This window comes from Notechis scutatus, chromosome 4, assembly GCF_049901735.1.
Source record: "Notechis scutatus isolate UNSWTSFEM ecotype Mainland chromosome 4, rNotScu1.2, whole genome shotgun sequence".
Classification (NCBI taxonomy): domain Eukaryota; kingdom Metazoa; phylum Chordata; class Lepidosauria; order Squamata; family Elapidae; genus Notechis; species Notechis scutatus.
The window spans coordinates 81,364,741-81,384,850 of record NC_142012.1 but is presented as its reverse complement, the minus strand read 5'-3'; the positions used below and the strand labels follow the sequence as shown (position 1 = coordinate 81,384,850).

General features: G+C 41.9%; 1 protein-coding gene across 1 annotated transcript in view; it reads right to left on the bottom strand.

The window, feature by feature from the left end:
* The window catches only part of BMS1 (BMS1 ribosome biogenesis factor), a 39,424-nt gene extending 19,870 nt beyond the window's left edge, over positions 1–19,554 (bottom strand). Inside the window, exons 1-11 of the mRNA XM_087963924.1 lie at positions 19,291–19,554; positions 17,856–18,046; positions 11,634–11,713; positions 9,608–9,796; positions 9,197–9,339; positions 8,442–8,563; positions 6,918–7,114; positions 5,260–5,399; positions 3,198–3,949; positions 2,044–2,145; positions 289–449 (exon numbers count right to left, since the gene is read on the bottom strand). Of these exons, the coding sequence (XP_087820050.1) occupies positions 289–449; positions 2,044–2,145; positions 3,198–3,949; positions 5,260–5,399; positions 6,918–7,114; positions 8,442–8,563; positions 9,197–9,339; positions 9,608–9,796; positions 11,634–11,713; positions 17,856–18,046; positions 19,291–19,466 (2,253 nt within the window). The 5' untranslated portion in view covers positions 19,467–19,554. The remainder of the gene's footprint in view (positions 1–288; positions 450–2,043; positions 2,146–3,197; positions 3,950–5,259; positions 5,400–6,917; positions 7,115–8,441; positions 8,564–9,196; positions 9,340–9,607; positions 9,797–11,633; positions 11,714–17,855; positions 18,047–19,290) is intronic.
* Positions 19,555–20,110: the final 556 nt, after the last annotated feature.

The following is a 20,110-nucleotide window of genomic DNA, read 5'->3' as shown; positions in this document are numbered from 1 at the left end:
GAGAGAACCTGTGCAACCATCAAGGTCCCTGCTGCAGGTGCTGGAAAAAGAGGTGGACTGTTCCCATATCAAAAGGACGTCTCATGATTGGGTGGGGAGGAAGGGAAGCTACTGCTTAACTGAGCAACACTTTGCGCAGAGAAAATCAGAGCTGGTTTTGATTCTTCATCACCAATAAAGTTTTACTTTTGGGAGTTCAAATCTCCCGAGAGTGCTTCCTTGTTTCGGGTTCGCTAATCGGACAGTTGACACCCAGTTCATCAGCCAACACATCTGAAGAAGCCGTACCTCGTCCAGGTCCCAGTCTTGTGGGGCTTCCGTGGGAAATTTGGAGCAATCCAGAGCATCAATCTTTCGTTTCGATTCTTTGTCAGGACGGCTGACGCGAAACAGCCCGCCAAGTTCCGCATCTCTTTCTCCTTCCTCCTCCTCTTCCGCATCCTCAGCCACTGAGGAAGAATAAAGGCAGCATTTGAGCGACAATTAAACATTCTCGCGGCTACATTAGAAGCCGTCCTCGCCTGAGAACCCTTCGTTTCATGACCATTTGACGTTGCGAAGGGACTGAAAACAATGACCTACAAACTAGTCCTATGAACATCACTCCACACCCCCAGTTAAGATCAAAAATGGCAACTGGCCTGTATCTACGTTTTGGCTGTCCTGCTGTGGTAGGTAATTGTTGAGGCTTACCATTTTAAATCCAGTAAACCTCCCAAAAGACACTCCCCCTAAGGAAGTGGTGGTGTGCAAATACTGAAAATAATTCACTCTTGCAAGTCCCATTGCCAATCCCACCTTCATCCTCTTTCTACTGCCTGCGTTTCGACCTAGAATGCAGGTGCCTTTAAGACCCCTGCCAAGCTAAAACAGACTCAGAAGACATCCCCAATTAGGAACTGCAACTAAGAAGCCAAATGGAAAAGTTTTCACCTGGAGGGGAAATGTTGGCCTTTTTTTCCTCGCTTGCTTTCATCATACTAATGATTGACTGATGACAATCTCACTAAACTTTGCGCCTGGACATTTGCCTAAGGTCCTTTCTTCCTTCCCCCTTTCTTTCCTTCTTTCCTTCCTTTCTTTTTTGACCTCCTTCCCACCATTCCTTCCTTGACTTAAAGTACCTCCCTCCCTTGACATTCCTCCCTTCATTCCTGTTAGGAATATGAGTCACCTAACAGCTATTTGGGTTAGAAATATATAAACCAGGATAAACATTTTAATACTGTCTCTTTAACAGCATGCTAAAAACTGCAATTGGGTGTGGTTACTCAAATGGTCATAAGATGGAGCCAGAAACCTGGCTTGTTTTAGTCTTAGTCTGAGTCTCAGAAGAGAGTGTGAGTGTATCTCTGTTTCCTTCTGTTGGAAAGTATTGCCGTTGCTCCATTTCTTCTAATTCACTGATATTACTGGATTTAATGTAAGTCTGATACTGAACTGTTTTTGACACTGGAATTTGATATTTGGATTATCCCTGGATGAAAACTGACTGATTTTACCTGTGAATGATTTTGGATTGCTTATTTTGGACTTTGCTTAAACCTTTCTGGAAGTAAAAACCTACATTTGCTGTACAGTGTATCTGTGTGCTCTGTGTGTATTATTAAAACACTCCTCTCAAATATGTCTCCCTGTATGCGCTCATTCTCCTAACGGGGAATTACCTCAACAATTCCTTCCTCGAGCTTACTTTATTCTTTCCTCCTCCTTCCCTTCTTCCTTCTTTGACCATCTTCCTTGACCTCCTTTCCTTGACCTCCCTTCCATCCTCCACCCTCCCTCCCCTTTCCTCCCTTCCTTCACCTCCTCTCCTCCCTTTCTTCCTTAACAGTACCTCCCTCCCTTCATTGACCTCCCTCCCTTCCTCCACCCTCCCTCTCTCCATCCCTTGACTTTCCTCCCTTCTTTCCTTGACCTTCCATTCTTCCTTCCATGACTGACCTCCCTTCTTCTTTTTCTTGCTTCCTTCTGTTCCTACCTTCCTTCTTCCCTCCCTCCCCTCCTTCTTCTCTAATACAGGCAGGCCAATCTATATTTTACCTGTCCCATAAATGAGTTTGCGGAGATTCGGAGCAGCCTGTTGCTGTCTCAAAAAGGTTTCGGCTGCCTTTTGGGTGAGGTCTTCTTTCCATTTCAGAGCTCCTGAAAGAATAGGGGGGGTGGGGGGTGGAGAGATTGTTCTTTTATCTAAATCAGATTAAACAGTCAATGATTTGCACCATTTCTTTTAAAGCTGCTAACATAAATACATTGCCCAGATGTAACAACTTCATCAGTTAATGTTTGTCTCCTTAATCAGAGTTGCAGAGCAAATAAGTGTAAAGGTCCCACTGCATTCACTGGGCTTAACACCAAAGCAACTGTGCACAGGATTTCGACTTCACTTCTCTTGCTAGAAAAGGCTACGGTAATAAACATACATGGTAGGATTGTGATAGTGCACCAAAAATATGGGACATAGTGTTTGGAGAAATTAGTGCCCTTTTGAATGTAAATTTAGATATGTCACCGAGAATTGCATTACCGTTACTGGTGGAAAAACGGGATATAAATGAAACAAAAAGGAACTGATTGTAAATTTGATAATGGCAGCTAGATTAGTGATGGCTAAATATTGGGGACGAAATTGGGATATTCAAAGAAACGAGTGGTATAATGAAATTTGGAATATGGCAACAAATGATAAACAACAGAAACTAAAATTTAAAAAGTGATGATTAAAGCAAACAATTACATAATGAAATATGGGGGGATTTTATAAAAACAGTGTTGGTGGAAGGCAAGGGAATGAACCTACTCAAGAATATATGTTGCTTTGGAGGGGATAAGGGCATAATTGGAATACATTGTATATCTTTTAATTATTACAGAAGAAGAAATATAAGGGAAAAAATGGTCTCCGGGCTTGGGGGTACACTGTAATATTTGTATTTTTTTTCTCCTTTCCCCCCCTATTTAGATGTATATGTACTACATTTGTATTATTTGTATTTAAAATAAAAAAATTTAAAAATTTAAAAGCTACAGTAACTATTGAAAAATACAAAATATCTGCCAACAGAAGTGCAAGCTGAAGAATGGCTTTGTGAATGTTCGAAGCAATTGACCGCCAGATAAAACAGGGGAGATGCCTGGATAAATGCCTCCAAAAATCATTGCCGTAAAAACATTTCAAGAGATTCAGAGGTACGTACCAATTGTTTCTGAAGAAAAACCAGACGCCTCTTTATAGTCTTCGTCCTCTTTCAAAAGATCTTCCACATCATCTTCATTCTTCATTGACCCAGAATCTTGTATCTTGATGTCAACACTTTGTAGTTGAGTCTCTTCCTGGTCCCACCCTTGGAGGTCCTCTTCCTCCTCCTCCTCCTCCCCGGGGCCGTCCTCTTCCCACGATGGAGGTCCACCTAAATCCGATATCGATGCTCCATCAGGAGTAACATTTTCAATCAAGGTGATACAGGCTGCTTTCTTGACCAGCTTTCTTCTGTTCCTCACCTTGTGGTCCATTTCGCCCGATAGAGGCTTATCCAACCGAGCTGGGTTTCCGGCGGTATATTTGGAAAGGGTTGCCTCCTCTTCCTCTTCGCTTCCGTCTGTCTCTTCAGGGTCTTCTTCTTCTTCCTCCTCCTCCTCCTCCCCTGAACTCTCCTCAAGGTCATCGTCACTGTCAGCGAAGGCTGGCCGCTCTGCGAGGAGCAGAGGCTCCGTTTCATTTTTGCTGCGCTCGGAAGACCTGGAGACCAGATTCTGGCGTAGAAAATGGTCGTCTTCTCCCTCCTCGTCATTGTCACTCGAGTCTCCCACGCCCTCCTCCACAGACATTCCCTCTTCCTCCTCTTCATCATCATCATCACTTTGGTCTTCATTTTCAAACACTGCCTTCCGGCGCGTCCTCCCAGTCCATGGGTCTGCTTCCATTTCTTCTTTCGGCATGGCAAAAATGCTGCTGGAACATAAACGGGGGAAGCCAGATTCACTTCATAAACGTGTTACTGATTTAATAACTGCAGTGATTCACTTATCAACCGTGGTGAGAAAGGCCGTAAAACGGGGGGGACGGGACCCTCACTTCACAAACGTCTCACTTAGCTACACAAATGTCGGCCTCAATTGTGGTCGTAAGGTGAGGCCCACCTGCATTTGAATTCACCCTAGATAAATCCCACAGTCAGTGTTGCTATTGTGCTTCCTGCATTGAGAGTTACAGGTGCAGTTTAGGGCAAATAATGGCGTTTTCAAAAGCTCCGAAATAAATTTACCCCCCCCTCCCCTACAACATAAAAGCCATCTTTAGATGTGTATCCCAAAGGTGCTTTTTCAAGAGGCACCTGGACTTTCTTTGTCTTTGAAGATGTGTTCTGACCCAGGCTTCACCAAATCACAAAGCGGATTCCTCGTCCTGACAAAACCCCTTTTTATTAAGCTAATGTGAATTCCTATCATTCACATCCAGCAAAGTCCCGGCAAACAAGGGTGAATTGCAACCACAGACCTTTATCAGGCTGGGAGAATTGCCAGGCCGATAGTTTCCAAACACCACACTGTAGCAGCAATTACTTGGCAAGAAGTCAGGAACAGATCTTCACCCTAATTAAATGAACTAATTGTCTCCTGCAAACCCCACTCCCCTTTCACTCATTATTCCCTATGGGAGTGGCCATTCACTGTCCACCTGTGCCCTTACTCCTGAATTGATCCTTGTTCCTTAGTGTTCCTTTCTCCTGGCAGCTCTGTGCATGCGCACACTGGGAACAGGCTCCAGCTGTTCTTCTTCCCCACTGATCTCCGACTCTGAAGGTAGCTGGTAACTGTCAGACAGCCCTGGCCCCATCTCTGCCTCCGATGCAGAGCCCTCATCCAAGCCTTCCCCAGACTCCAGGACTGGCCCATGTTCTTCCCCAACCTCTTCACTATCCAAGTTTGCCCCCAATTCTGCTGGTGGGCCACAACAAGATGTTCAATCAGAGTTTTAAAAGCTTCTTGTATGTTGGGGGCAATAGGCTAACTCTTTAAACCACTTAGAGAGGGCTGTGAAGCACAGAATTAGTCCAAATGCTATTGTTACAATCAACAACTTTTCAATTTTCAATTCAGATTAGAGTTAGAAGGGGCCTGGAAGTCTAGTCCAGCCCCCTGCTCAAACAGGAGACGCTATCCCATTTGAGACAAGTGGCTGTCCAGTCCCTTCTTAAAAGCCTCCAGCGATGACGCACCCATGACGTCTGAAGGATTGTGTGTGAACCTACCGCTTACCTCTCGTTTTCAACATCCTCTGTCTCTAAAGGCTTGGAGTCCATGAAGAGAGAGACTTTGCTGGAAGCCATCTTGGCATCGATGGTGGAATGTGCCGAGATGAGACTCTGGACGAGCTCGTGGTTCGGTCTTTCTTCCTCCTGATGAATCAAGAGCATTTCAGTCACTCTTTTGTAAGGTCTGTTTCACGAAGATATTCATCACAGTACTGTTTTAGTAGCCTGCCAATAATCACTGAATACTTCAAGGCGTGCAAAAGGCTGCTCAGGAGGACAAAAGTTAATTGATATTCACGCTTTATTTAGTCTTCTGTCCCAAAGGCCAACCAGACTTTTTAAGAATAAAATAAAACTTCTTTTCCAACAATTGACAAAGTCCTATATTAGGCAAAAGCTACAGAGGCCAATCCAAATTTGAGAATCTCTGCTATCACCACCTAAGTTCAAAAATAGGGGATTAGTTAAAGCCATTTTTTTTCAACACAAAATGAGGACAGCCATCAAATAATTGAGGCCCGGTGGCACAGTGCCTAAAGTGCAGTATTAGCAATAGCCCTTAGACTTATATAGCGCTTCACAGTGATTTTACAGCCCTCTCTAAGCGGTTTACAGAGTCAGCCTCTTGCCCCCAACAATCTGGGTCCTCATTTGACCCACCTTGGAAGGATGGAAGGCTGAGTCGACCTTGAGCCGGTCAGGATCGAACTCCTGGCAGTGGGCAAAGTCTGCCTGCAATACTCCATTCTAACCACTGCGCCACCATGATAGAGTTTGCAGGCCAACTCTGACCACAGGCTGGAGTTTGATCCTGACAAGGCTCAGGGCTGACTTTGCCTTCCACCCTTCTGAGGTCGGTAAAACGAGGACCCAGGCTGTTGGGGTCGATATGCAAATAATGCTTTATGTTGTAAGCCACTCAAGTGAGGGCTGTAAAGCACTACGGGGCAGCATATAAGCTTAAATACTATTGCTAATTGCTGTCAGGCGCAAACAACCAGAGAGTCAACCATCTGACTAATGGACCCAATAAAAGCAGGAACTTTTCAGGAACTTTAAAACCCCAAAAGCAAAACTTTATTGACTACCTCATTTCGGCACTGAGGAAAAACAAAACCGACTCTAATTTTTCTTGCGCATTCCTGCGTAATTAAAAAATGAGTTTCATCCCCTCCTCCCATGGAACAAGATTATTACTGTCCAATTGGGAATCGTCCTTTTGTTTCGACAACAGTCTATGTCCTGGCCAATACCTGCAGACATGTCCTTGGCTCTCACGGTCGAAGACTGTAGCCTCCGCATTCCAGCTCACCCTCCCCCCCCCCCACATTCTTTGGCAAGTTGAAAAGCAATAATAGTCACAGGAAGCTTAAGCGTTTTTCAATCTTGATACAGAGAGCAGAGTTCAAGCTAACTCCTTTATTGCCTTCTGCCTGTAATACAGGAATCTTCCCAGCCTTGTCTTGGGAACAAGGCTTACATAAGTCTTTAAGGAATTTAGGGGGTGGTCTGTTCTCACCCTCTTGTGGTTAAGCACTGACTCCAGGCTAACACTGAGCTTCATTCCTCCTCCCGGCCAGGCCAGGGTGCTACCCAACAAATGCTTTAACAATGAACAGCAATTCATAAACAGAAAATGAAGCGCCGAGCCTTAAGTCCTACCTCTCTGCCCCGGTGGGAGTGGCTTCCCCCGAGGTCAATATACACGGCGTCTTTGTCGTATACCAAGCCCCCCACCCCTGAGAGCGGGGCGTAGATCAGTTTCTCCTTCTCGTTCAAGCCTCGTTTCTTTTGATGCTCAGGAAGGGCGCAAGGATCTGGCAGGAAGCTGACGTCGCTGACAGTGAAATCCCCGACACCTGACGAGGGGAAAAGATCACACCGGCGTCAAAATGACAAGGATCACAATGACATCAACAAAATCTTAAATGGATTCGCAGAGGAAAGATCACGCGTTAGATTTATCACTGAAGCGAAGAAAGCTGTTGGACCTTCATTGCTGATGAAAAAGAGTTTAATTCTAACCCTTGGCTTCCTGCTCCCAACATTTCTTTATTCTGCCTCACAATATAAATAATCTGTTGAGATTTATAACACACACACACAAACTTATAAAACTTACCGTGTTTCTCCGAAATTAAGACCCAACCGTAAAATAAGCCCTAGCATGATTTTTCAGGATGCTTGATGCTTGTAATATAAGCCCTACCCTAAAAATAAGCTCCAGAAAATAAGCCTATTAAGATTGTCAGCCAGACAAATTCATTTAGTGTCGTATTTCGCTGAAAATGAGATGGAGATCTAAAAATTGCAAAACAAAGTTATTGATTTGTTTAAATGATCTGCCTGGCCACCCTTCTCATAACAGTGACACTGTTTCAATGGTAAAAAAAATTCTATAACTTTAAAACTAAACTGTCAGACTCCCTAACTTCAAGGAAATAAAACAGGTACCAGGTTAGAAAGGAATATAAACATTTCTTTAATTAAATATTTAGTACAACTGCCTGCCTGATGCTGGTTTTAGGCAAGATGCTTGCTGATAACCCCACAGTTAAGACCTTAATAGTTGTCATCTAAGACTTCACTCACATCCAAAATGATACAGAAGGACTTTGGACCTCAACTGAGCATCGGCCGGCTCTATCTGTTCAAGCAGCCCAAATTTATTCAGCCTTCCACGAAAAGCTCAAATGCTTTAAGAAATCCACACATTAATGTTCATGCTAGTGTCTTCCAACCTCAGCAACTTTAAAGTGTGTGGACTTGCTGAGTGGGGAATTCTAGGAGATGAAGTTCACATACTTTAAAGCTGCTGAGGATGAAAGACACTGGCTTATGCCACGCTTAAAAGCAATGACCTCTCTCTCTCTCTCTCTCTTTCTTTTTTTTTCAGGCTTGTATGAAAGGCTGGAAATAGTGGGGCTGCTATAATGAACTGCGGAGAGATGTTCTGTTGACATGTTTGGCTCAAAGCCCTTCCTTCAAATCACGGTCAACCTTTCCTATTTCCCACCTTAAATAGGAACACAAGCCCCTTTTCAAAGCTAAGATTGTTTTATGACTCTTCGCGTTCTTCCCAGGCAGTGAGGAAGCTCTTGACATCTCTTTAGAAGTACTTCACTGATGCTTGACGACAAAATATAGTAGCAAAGGGGGGAAAAAAACCTTCCAGTTCTATCTCACCTGCCATGTGTATTTGGCTTTTGTTTTTCAAGTGGGCTCCTCTTAGATAACCATAAAGAGAAACCTTCCGGTCGCACTTTGGATTAACTCTGATGGCCTCTGGGTTTGTCAAATCTTCCATCCTGCACATTATAAGAATATCAGGGTTAGAATGTTTAGAAGGAGATGGAAAACATTCTGTGTACTCTAAACTGGCACAATAGTTGTTGTGTTGGGGAAAAGGGTGGCATATAAGTAAATAACAACAATACATGCCATTCCTGATGGTTAGCCTCCCTTTAACTACCTGAAACTTTGAATACTTTGCTGTATCTTTAAAGTGAACTTTTCTTCAGGCTCATCTACATTTTCCCAAATCCTTTCAAGTTGTTAGACTCTGGAAACGGCTTAGGGAGGGTTGGAAAGCACTATAAAGTGGTATATAAGTCTAAGGGCTATTGTTTGGGAAGGAAGGAAGGAAGGAAGGAAGGAAGGAAGGAAGGAAGGAAGGAAGGAAGGAAGGAAGGAAGGAAGGAAGGAAGGAAGGAAGGAAGGAAGGAAGGAAGGAAGGACAACGAAGGAAGGACAATGAAGGAAGGAAGGAAGGACAAAGAAGGAAGGACGGTCAAGGAAGGAAGGGAGGGAGTAAGGAAGGAAGGGAAAGAGGGAGGGAGTTCAAGGAAGGAAGGGAGGAAGGAAGGGAAAGAGGGAGGGAGTTCAAGGAAGGGAGGGAGGGAAGCGAGTGCAGAAAGGTCAAGTGGAATAAAAGAAATTACCTGTCCACCAAGACGTAGGGATGAGTTGTCTGCCAAATCAGGGGGCGGAATTTCATTACGGAGATAAACCTCCCTAGATTGTGGATTTCCTGTTTTTGATAGTCTCCATGCACCATGCCGGAAAGGTAGAACAATTTGGCACCCTAAGTTTAAAAATTAAATAAATTCATAGAATGTGTATGCTTAAGTTGCAATGCAATCAATTCACTGCCTTTAACTGTTTTTTTTTATCCAACCGTATTTCTTTCCTTGAATGTAAAATTAGTTCGATTCAATCACATCAAACCAAGATGAAAACTAGTTCAAACAGGACACGTCAATCTGTGATTTTAAAGAGAATTACCTCTAGATTTTTCCTGTATTTTTGACACATTTTCCCAGCCACTGAAGGCAAGTTGACGCATGCCATACCTGATAAACCTCGGTCCAGAACCGATGCTTTAATCTCTTTTTGGTCTTCTTGAGCTGCTTGTTATTTTTGAAGCTGTCCAGGTGTGTAAGAACTCCCATGATCTTGGGGAAGCCATGGACCTGACAAATGTTCAGAAATTCAAAGGTTTCCATTTCAAATCCAAAACTGGCATCGATCAGCATCAAAGCCTGAGAGGGAAATTGAAAATAAATAAATACACCTGGGGGGTAGGAACCAATTTACTACACTTTTTTAAAAAATCTCACTAAAACATGCCAACTCTAAGTAAATACTGATAGAGGTCAACTTTCAAGAGCTTATTTATTGAATGCATTGGTATAACTTAAATTAATTCTCTTTTTTCCCCCATCTTTGATTTCTTTTGCTTACAATACACCGTTTTTTGGTGCTTTGCATAACAATGCTTACATCAAATTAGCTTTTCTTTTTCTCTCTCCCATCTTTATAATTTCTTTTGCTTCCTATATAATGTTTTTCAGTGTGTTGCATAACGTTGCTTACACCAAAAAGGATCGGCACCGTAGATGGGGCAGGGATACAATCTGTTCTCACTGTGTCTCTTTTCTCCAAAAGGAAAAGTTACTTAGGTTTGGGGCAGGTGTCAGCAACCTGCAGCTCTGGAGCCGCATGCAGCTCTTTGGGCCCTCTGCTGTGGCTCCCTGTTGGGTGATCTCACCACTGGCTGGCCCTGCCCCTTGCCCTCCCCTCCCAGTTACACCTTGCCTGGCCTGAGAAGGTAAAACACAAAAAATAGAAATGAGAAGGAGGGAGGGAGAGACCCACAGAAAACACGTTGAGTGGGTGGGAGTGACGTTGAGTTGGCCATGCCCACCCAGGTTTTGTGGCTCCCAGTGTTTTCTTTTCTGTGGGAAATGGGTCCAAATGGCTCTTTTGAGTGTTTAAGATTGCTGACCCCTAGTTTGGGGTTTCCAACCATGGTAACGTTATGACTCATAGACTCCAACTCCCAAAATTCTTTAGCTGGCTGAGGGATTCTGGGAGTTAAAGTCCACAAGTCTTCAAAGTTCCCAAGGTTGGAGACTCCTGACCTTAAGTAATGCTCTGGCCATACTCCACCGGACATTCCTAGTTATTAAAACAAATAGTTGTGTTCTGGCTTTCAACATCTATCTCATTATTAATGAAAATATGTTATCAAATAAACTGGTATTTATCATGGCAAGTAAACAGTTCCAACTACTAGAAGAACGTGAAAAGAAACAAACAAGAACGTACAATTTGGGTCTACAGTTATGGACTAAAAAAAAACAACCAGATATTGAATTGAAAGGCGTCTTCTTCCTGGGCCATAATGTTAGGATGCAAACCAATTCTTAATGTATTTTACAACAAGGCAGCTATAGTAGAACCTCTGGTCACGACCGTAATTTGTTCCGTAACTTCGGTTGCAACCCGATGGCATGGAAGGGGAAACCGGCCGCGGCCATGTTTGATCGCCACCTGATTTTTGAATAGTGACCGGATTCAAAAATGTTCTGGATTTTTTGGTCAGAACCCGATTTGGTAGTGGTCAGAAGCGTTCGTGACCAGAGGCCCTACTGTACACCTTTTAGGCTTCAGAAATAGGTCTAAAATCATTTGCAGGTAGTCCTTGACTTACGATGGAGCCCCAAATTTCTGTTATTATGTGAGACATCTATTGAGTGAGTTTTGCCCGAGAGATGAATTAGTACCAGGTTGTTAAATGAATCTAGCCTCCCCATTCACTTTACTCGCAAAAGGGGATCACATGACCCCGGGACACTGCAACCGTCATAAATATGAGTCAACTGCCAAACATCCGAATTTTGATCACGTGACCACAGGGATGCTGCAAACGGTCATAAGTGTGAACAATTACCATGAGCCCCTTTTTTCAGTGCCGGTCACTAAGCGAAGTGTTGTAAGAGTCGAGGTCTACCTGTCCTAACGTTAAGCTTCTTCAATCGAATTTTTATCTGGGGGAAACCTATCTCTGTCTCATGATAGAGCAATACAACTTACCAGATCGGCAACTTTGGCAAGATCAATCATCGCATTAATATCGCACCCACATTCAATTATGGTTAGCCGGCGTTTTTTACCTGGCCGCCAAAGGCAAGAAACAGAAGAAGGAATGTTAGGTATAACATTGATACCAAATATGGTTTGGGTGAATAAATATATAAAACTTAGATATCATGGTTTAAGTGCTTATCACTTTAAGCACAATGCAGCAGGCAATTAGCCGATTAAGGGTGCGGTTAGAAGTTACTATATAAGGAAGCATTAGGAGCTGGAAAGCTTACTGTGTCTGGCTGTAACTGTGAACTGTCTGTCTCTGGCTGTAACTGTGTGCTGCTGCGACTAACTGTGATTACTGACTGTGAGTGCCTGTGACTGAACTGTTTTTGTTTGCTACTGTTTGCTGAATATCCAGCGTTTGTTTCTCTGGAGAGTGAAACCGGAGGAGGAAAAGATATCTTTATCGGCTGATAAAGATATTGCAAGGACTCTTAACTTGGACTGTAATAGTGAGTCTTACTGGATGGAAATACTGTGAATGACTTAATGGACTGAATGACAATGCTTAAACTCTAACTGGATTAAAAACTATTTAAACTACAAACAGTGTTTGTGTTCAGTGTGTGTATACTCTGGGGCCCTTCCACTCTCCTTTGGCTTCTTGGTTTGACTACTGCTGCAATACTCTGCTGGGGTTAATTCCCAAAACCCTAACATTGGTTATGGGCCCAGCAGCATAGTCTAACTAACCAGGATATAGCAGAGAGAGTTGGTGTGAGTTGCACATTACTGTAATAACAAACTGTTTTAATTAGTTTAAAATAGTCAAAATATCTGAAGAGTAATGGCACAAGTAAATTTGTCACAACTGTCCATGATATCCAGGCTGGATGGAACAAACTATGTTTCATGGTCAATGAAATGTAGTTTACTTCTACGCAGAGAAGGTTTGTGGGACATTATAGCAAACCCACCAGATGTGAGTAGCTGGGATCCTGCTAATGATGATGATAACGAAAAGTTACAAAACTTTAAACTGAAGAATGAGCAGGCTTTATGCATCATAGGACTGACTCTCTGTGATCAGCAGCTTGTCCATATTCGTGGAGAAGAAAATGCTGCAAACTGCTGGGAGAACCTCAGGAAGATTTATGTTCGGGACAGTGTAGGAGCACATATAAATCTTACACGGAAGCTTTTTCGAACGCATCTTCAGAGGAATGGAGATATGCTAGTTCATTTAAACTGTATGAAGAGCATTTTTCAAGATTTGCAAGAAAAGAGCTTATATTTAATGAACTGCAACAAGTCTACATAATATTATCTTCATTAGATCAAAGCTATGATGACTATGTGACTTCGTTGGAAGTATTGCCAAAAGAAAGCCTCTCATTAACCGAGATTACAGGCAGGCTACTAGAAGAAGCCAGAAGAAGGCGTGAGCGTGATGAGCTGAGAGAAGATAAGAAAGAAGAGAAATTATCTTCAAAGCTTGAAAGAAACCAGCAAAGCAAAGTAAAGCACCTGGAAGAAGAGAATTTATCTTCAACGGCATACACAATTAAAAAGTGTTTTAATTGTGGAGGCAGAAGAGACATCTGGCAAGGTTCTGCAAAAGAGAAAAAGCCAGAATGTAAAAAAGCCAAAGAAAGCATTTGAACTAGCCACGTTTAACAACTCTGATGTGAAGAATAATTTATGGGTGGTTGACAGTGGCGCATCCCACTGCATCACAAGAGATAAGACAAAATTTATAAAAATGTCTACAAGCTCTCAACATATATCTCTTGCAAATGGCTGGAACCTGAAAGCGAAAGGTCAAGGTTTTGCACGTTGTCCGTACATAAACCAGGATATAAAAATGTTGTATGTACCGCAACTAAAGTTTAATTTGCTTTCAGTAAGGGTATTAGATAAATTAGGTTATGTAATTACTTTTAAGGATAATAATTGCATAATTGAAAAAGATAACAAAAGGATTACTGCAGCTTTAAATGGAACATTATATGTATTAGATAATAGTAAGAAAGGGAGGCTCAAACTGTATTTAATAATATAAAGCCTCATGATGAATGTATCCATTTATTGCATAGGCGTTTGGGGCATGTAAATTTTAAAATGCTAAAACGTACAGTTGAGTTATCTGAAGGAATAAGGTTAAAACCTTGTGATAAATATTTGCGTTGTAATGTTTGCTGTGAAGATAAGAGCAAAGTATTGCCTGCAAATAGGCTAAATGGTTTCACAACAAAAGAACCTTTAGAAGTAGTATTTGCAGACATAATAGGTCCAAAGAAACCCAGTATGGGAGGTGCTAGATATATACTGAGCATTATGGATCATTATTCTAGATATGGGTTTGCTATTTAATGAAAAGCAAAACTGAAACATATCAACATTTTTCAATTGGCTTAGGTTTGCTGAAAGAAAGTCTAAGCGACAACTGATAACCCTGGTGACAGATAATGGCACGGAATTTATTAATAATAAATTCCAGAACAGACTTAAGGTAGCTGGAATAGAGCATAAGAAGTCTGCTCCATACAGGCCAGAACATAACGCTTTTATTGAAAGAAGAGGCCAAACACTACAGGCAATGGTTAGAACAATGTTAAATGATTCTGGGTTACCTGATTCTTTGTGGGGAGGCTACAATGTGTGCTAATAACATATTGAACAACGTTGTTAATACAACAACAGGTGAAATACCATTTACCAGATGGCATGGCAGGAAACCTGATCTAAGTTACCTGCACACATTTGGTGCACCAGCATGGGTGCATATTCCTGCACAACTCAGAAAAAAAGGGCAACATAGAGCTAAAGATTTTCTTCGTTGGTTATCAGGCAAACCATAGGGCATATAGATTTTGGGAGAAAGGCACATCTAAAGTGTTATGTAGTGCTAGTGCCCAATTTCTAGAACATGAAGGATGGGAGAAATTAGAACAGGATGCCAATAAAGATGTAATTATTGAATCCTATAGAGATCCCATTAGTTATCCCTGTAACTTTAAAAATAAAATAAAGAGACAAATACAGGATGAAATAGTGCCCATAAAGGAAGAAACAGATTCAATAGCTGAACAGGATGAGGAAGATGAACAGGTAGTAGTTCAACAAAGTCCTCCTGTAAGCCCTGTAATTCCCAGAAGAACTACACGTGTATCTAGACCGCCTGATAGGTACCAGGCTAACACAGTGTGCCAGATTAATCAAGTTCCTAATTCTGTTGAAGAAATTAAAAAGTATCTACTAAGGAAAAAGAAAGTTGGTATGCAGCAATGAATAAGGAACTGAATTCATTAAGTGATATGAAGGTGTATGAAAATGCAAAATTACCTGTAGGAAAGAAATCCATTGACTGCAAATGGATATTTAAGGTAAAAATAGATAAAGATGGTAATTTAATTCATAAGGCAAGGTTAGTAGCCCAAGGTTTTAGGCAGAATGCTAATGACTATGATGAGGTGTTTGCACCTAGTCTTAAGGCAGCAACCTTGAGGGCAGCTTTAGTGTGGGCAGCTAGTAAAAACTATATAGTTAACCATCTAGATGTGGAAACTGCTTACTTGCACGCCCCATTAAAACATATTATTTATATGAAAAAACCTGTTGGTATTAAAAGTGAAAATAAGGATAATAATGATTGTTGGTTGTTAAAGAAAAGTCTCTATGGTCTAAAACAATCAGGCTATGAATGGAACCAGTATATTGTAAAGGAACTAGACAATATAGGATTTAAAGCTGGTTTAGCGATCCATGTCTGTTTAAGAGGAGACAAATGGGAAAGTATCATTATTATTACTATTCACAGATGACATTGCATTGATTACTGAAACTAATGATGAAGCAAATAAAATAATAGCATCATTAGGAAAGAGAATAAAGATCAAGCAATTAGGGAGATAAAAAGTATCTCAGTTTGAATATAAAGAAAACACGGAAAGGTTTTAAGATATCTCAGGAAGATAAGATAAGCAAATTGCTAAAAGATTACAAGATGGAGCTTTGTAAGCCGGCTAAGACTCCAATGAGTCAGGAGTTTAGCAACACTGATGTACAAAGCCCTGAATTTGATAAGGTGATTTATCAATCTTTAATTGGTAGTTTGAGTTATATTAGTAATTGGTCTAGACCAGATATATCGTACTGCGTGAATCAGTTGGCTAGATTCAATTCTGCACCATGTGAAAGACACTGGATTGCAGCTAAGAGGATATTAAGATATCTTAAAAGACAATGAATTATTCATTGTATTTAGAACCAAAGGGTGATTTAATTCTAAGTGCATATGCAGATGCTAGCTTTGCATCAGAAAGAGACACTAGAAAGTCGACTTCAGGAACAGCCATAATGCTGGGTAAGACATTAATAGGCTGGAAGTCAATAAGACAACAGCATATAAGTTTGTCTACTATGGAGGCAGAATTCTCCTGTTTATCATTGTTATGTACAGAATTAATAATGTATAAACAAATGTTAATTGATATAGGTATAACTGTAGATTATCCTATAATTATACATGAAGATAATCAGGCAGCAATTCAAATGGCCACAAATATTGGAGTAAAAACAAGGAGCAAGCATACAGATCTAAGATACCTAAGCGTGAGACAATCTGTAAGAAGTAAGATGATTCAGCTAGAGTACTGTATGTCGGAGGACAATTTAGCTGATAATTTTACTAAAGCCCAAGGTGCCAGTAAGCACCAGGAGAGTTGTGAAAAATATGGGATTAGATTGTAAAAGGTATTATATATTTATTTCACCCAAAAGGGAGTATGTTAGGTATAACATTGATACCAAATATGGTTTGGGTGAATAAATATATAAAACTTAGATATCATGGTTTAAGTGCTTATCACTTTAAGCACAATGCAGCAGGCAATTAGCCGATTAAGGGTGCGGTTAGAAGTTACTATATAAGGAAGCATTAGGAGCTGGAAAGCTTACTGTGTCTGGCTGTAACTGTGAACTGTCTGTCTCTGGCTGTAACTGTGTGCTGCTGCGACTAACTGTGATTACTGACTGTGAGTGCCTGTGACTGAACTGTTTTTGTTTGCTACTGTTTGCTGAATATCCAGCGTTTGTTTCTCTGGAGAGTGAAACCGGAGGAGGAAAAGATATCTTTATCGGCTGATAAAGATATTGCAAGACTCTTAACTTGGACTGTAATAGTGAGTCTTACTGGATGGAAATACTGTGAATGACTTAATGGACTGAATGACAATGCTTAAACTCTAACTGGATTAAAAACTATTTAAACTACAAACAGTGTTTGTGTTCAGTGTGTGTATACTCTGGGGCCCTTCCACTCTCCTTTGGCTTCTTGGTTTGACTACTGCTGCAATACTCTGCTAGGGGTTAATTCCCAAAACCCTAACAAGGAATATTACAACTTTGTTTAAAAATACAAAGATGGTGACCACAGGTTGCTGTTGTGGCCCTCCAGAAGCCAGTGGAGCTGGTGGCAGACTCGGACAGTGAGGAGGTTGGGGAGGAACATGGGCCAGTCCTGGAGTCTGGGGAAGGCTCAGACGAGGGCTCTGCGTCGGAAGCAGAGATGGGGCCAGGGCCCTCCGACAGTTATCAGCTGCCTTTGGAGTCGGAGATTAGTGAGGCAGAACAACAGCTGGAGCCTGTTCCCAATGTGCACATGCACAGAGCTGCCGGACGAGGGGAACAACTAAGGAACAAGGGTCAACTTGCAAGTAAAGGCACAGGTGGGCAGTGAACGGCCCCTCCCATTGGGAATAAAAGAGGAGCAAAAGAGGAGTGGGGTTTTGCAGGAGACAATTAGTTCATTAGGGTGAAGAACTGTTCCTAACTCCTTGCCAAGTATTGTCTGCTAGTGTGGTGTTTGGAAGATATCAGCCTGGCAACTCTCCAAGCCTGATAAAGGTCTGTAGTTGTGAAATCTCTTGAAAGACTGTTGGCCGGGACTTTGCTGGAGAGGAATTCACTGTAAACTAAATAAAAGGGGTTTAATGGGACGAGGAGTTGGCTTTGTGCAGTTGGGGAAGCCTAGGTCAGAACAGACGCTCTCGATCATCCCTCTATAGAAAGCGGTGAGGACAGGAAGGAAGATGTTTTGGGGTCAGATTTTCACCCGGAAACGAATTGCAAGGCTCTGCTCAGCACTGATCTCTCTTTCAGAGTAGAAAGAAAACTGAGAGCTGTGATGGATGCAAACTACAGAGGTGGGTTTTGGTTTCTTACCTGACACGATGGTGACAGGGCCTTGAATTTCGACCAATTTCTGCCTTGTGAAGTTCTTAATGAGGCATCTTATCAAGGTGCTTTTGCCAACCTTGGGAGGGCCAACCACCACCACCACTACTGGAGGGGGTTCCAAGGGAGTGCGATCCACCACTGGAATATGGTGCTTTTTGGTTTTCAGATCCTGGGTCCTATTTCAAGGATAAGAGTTGCAGTTGAGTTCGAAGCAAAATCATGTGATCATGTCGACTACGTTCAAGTGTAAACACAGGTAGTCCTCGACTTACAGCTGCAACAGAGCCCAACATTTCCATTGCTGAGAGAGACAGCTGCTAAGGTGAACTTTTGCCTCGTTTTAAGACCTTCCTTGCCACAGTTGTTAAGTGAGTCACATGGTTGTTAAGTGAATCTGGCTCCCTCAGTAACTCGGCTTGTGAGAAGGTCGCAAAAGGGGATTGCGTTGACTGCGGGGACACTGTGACCATCATAAATATGAGTCATTTGCCAAGTGGCCGAATTTTGATCACCTGACCATGGGGGAGGCTGCAATAGTCGTAACCGTGCAAAACAGTCACAAGTCACTTTTTTCAGTGCCGTTCTAATTTCAAGCAATCACTAAACAAACAGTTGCAAATCGAGGACTACCTGTAGTAGGCCCTGGTTTATTAGTAGCACCGAGAGGTTTCCAAACATTTTCATATGCAATCCCTGCCATCCACTCCATGCAAAGGATATACTACGTACTCTAACTGGAAAGTCAAGTGTTAAAAATAATGGCTGATTCATTTTACCATGTTTTAATAAAGGCCGTTAAGATTCTATCAAAACAGGGAGCTTCTGGGGAAGGGGAGGGACTTAGGCTCTCATTCTTACATTGCAAAGTTTCAGAAACAGGCTGCCCTTCACTTGAAGCTTATTCCAGAGAATACAGGAATGCAGAAACAAATAGAAAAAAAATAACAAAACTGGATATTTGTTTAGCTCAGTGATTACGTAGCTTTTTCTTAAATCCTATCTATTAGCCAGGCAGAAGAGAAATTTATTTCATCTAGTAAGAAGTTTGGGGAGTCTGGTCACATTCCCCCCAAATTACATGATGCATCCTTGGGGTCCTGCACACTGCTACGGGGATCGGTGAGATACGTCTCAAACTTAGTCAGAGAGCCTCCACCTCTACAGAAAGCCTTCATCTGCTCAATTTAATTTCTCTCATTGTACTGTAAACTATAAGCTTGCCCATGCTTTGTCCTAGACTGAGGGTATGTATTTATTTATATTCATTTGTATCCTCCTGCCTTTATTTTTATTTTTTTTACAAACAATCCAAACAGATCTTATTTGCTATAGTACAATTTGCCTTCCCACCCCATAGAAGACTGCCTGGAGCCAATAATGGCGGTAGGATTAGCAGAGTGAATCTAGTCGTAAATGAGACCTGTGGAAGGATCTGGCCATGCGGACTGCAGACTGGACCGCGAAGGCCTTGGGGTTTCTCTTCCTTGCATCCTCTTCATCTTCGATTCCTAAATCTTTCAAATGGCGCTTCTTTTTCTTGCCAGCCTTGGGACCGCTATGCTTCTTGCGATGTTGTTTCTGGTTGGTCTCCTCCATCTTTCCCCCTGGGGTCCAGCAACCATGTGAAGCCAAAGAGTTTGCTTTTCACCAAGGAACTGATGTAAAGTTAGGAAAAGAAAGTATTATATATGTTATACAAGTCTCATGTAAGCAGGAGGCGTGTCGTTTATACATAACAGCTTACAGAACTCCAGATCTCTTGTGTCTTTGTAGAAAAGATCTTTCTGTAAATTTTATGAATCAGCAGATGGCCCTACACCAACTTCAAGATCAAAGCAGCAGAGTTTTATTCAAAGGCTTTCCAAACTCACTTCCCCAGTCATGCAATTTTACAAATTCAAGGTAAACTTGGGAGAGCCCCTGTGCAAATTCAAAAAGAAACAAGGATCATAAAGTAGCAACTTTTACTTCAGCTTTTACTGTATCCTTTCCCAATTCAGCATCCTGCAAGGTCGCAGTCTGCATACTGGGAGTGAGGAGGGAAACAGCATGTCCACACTTGGGTTAGGAGAGACATGCAAAGGGCTAGGTTTTTTTCCATTGTGTATCAAATTACTTTTGTGTGTACATATATATGTGTCCCAAAAAGACCATGTTTTTTTATTGGTTGTATATCACATACACACGCCCAGCCCTATAGGCCAATCGCAAGATATTTATTTTTTCGCCAGTGAAAATAT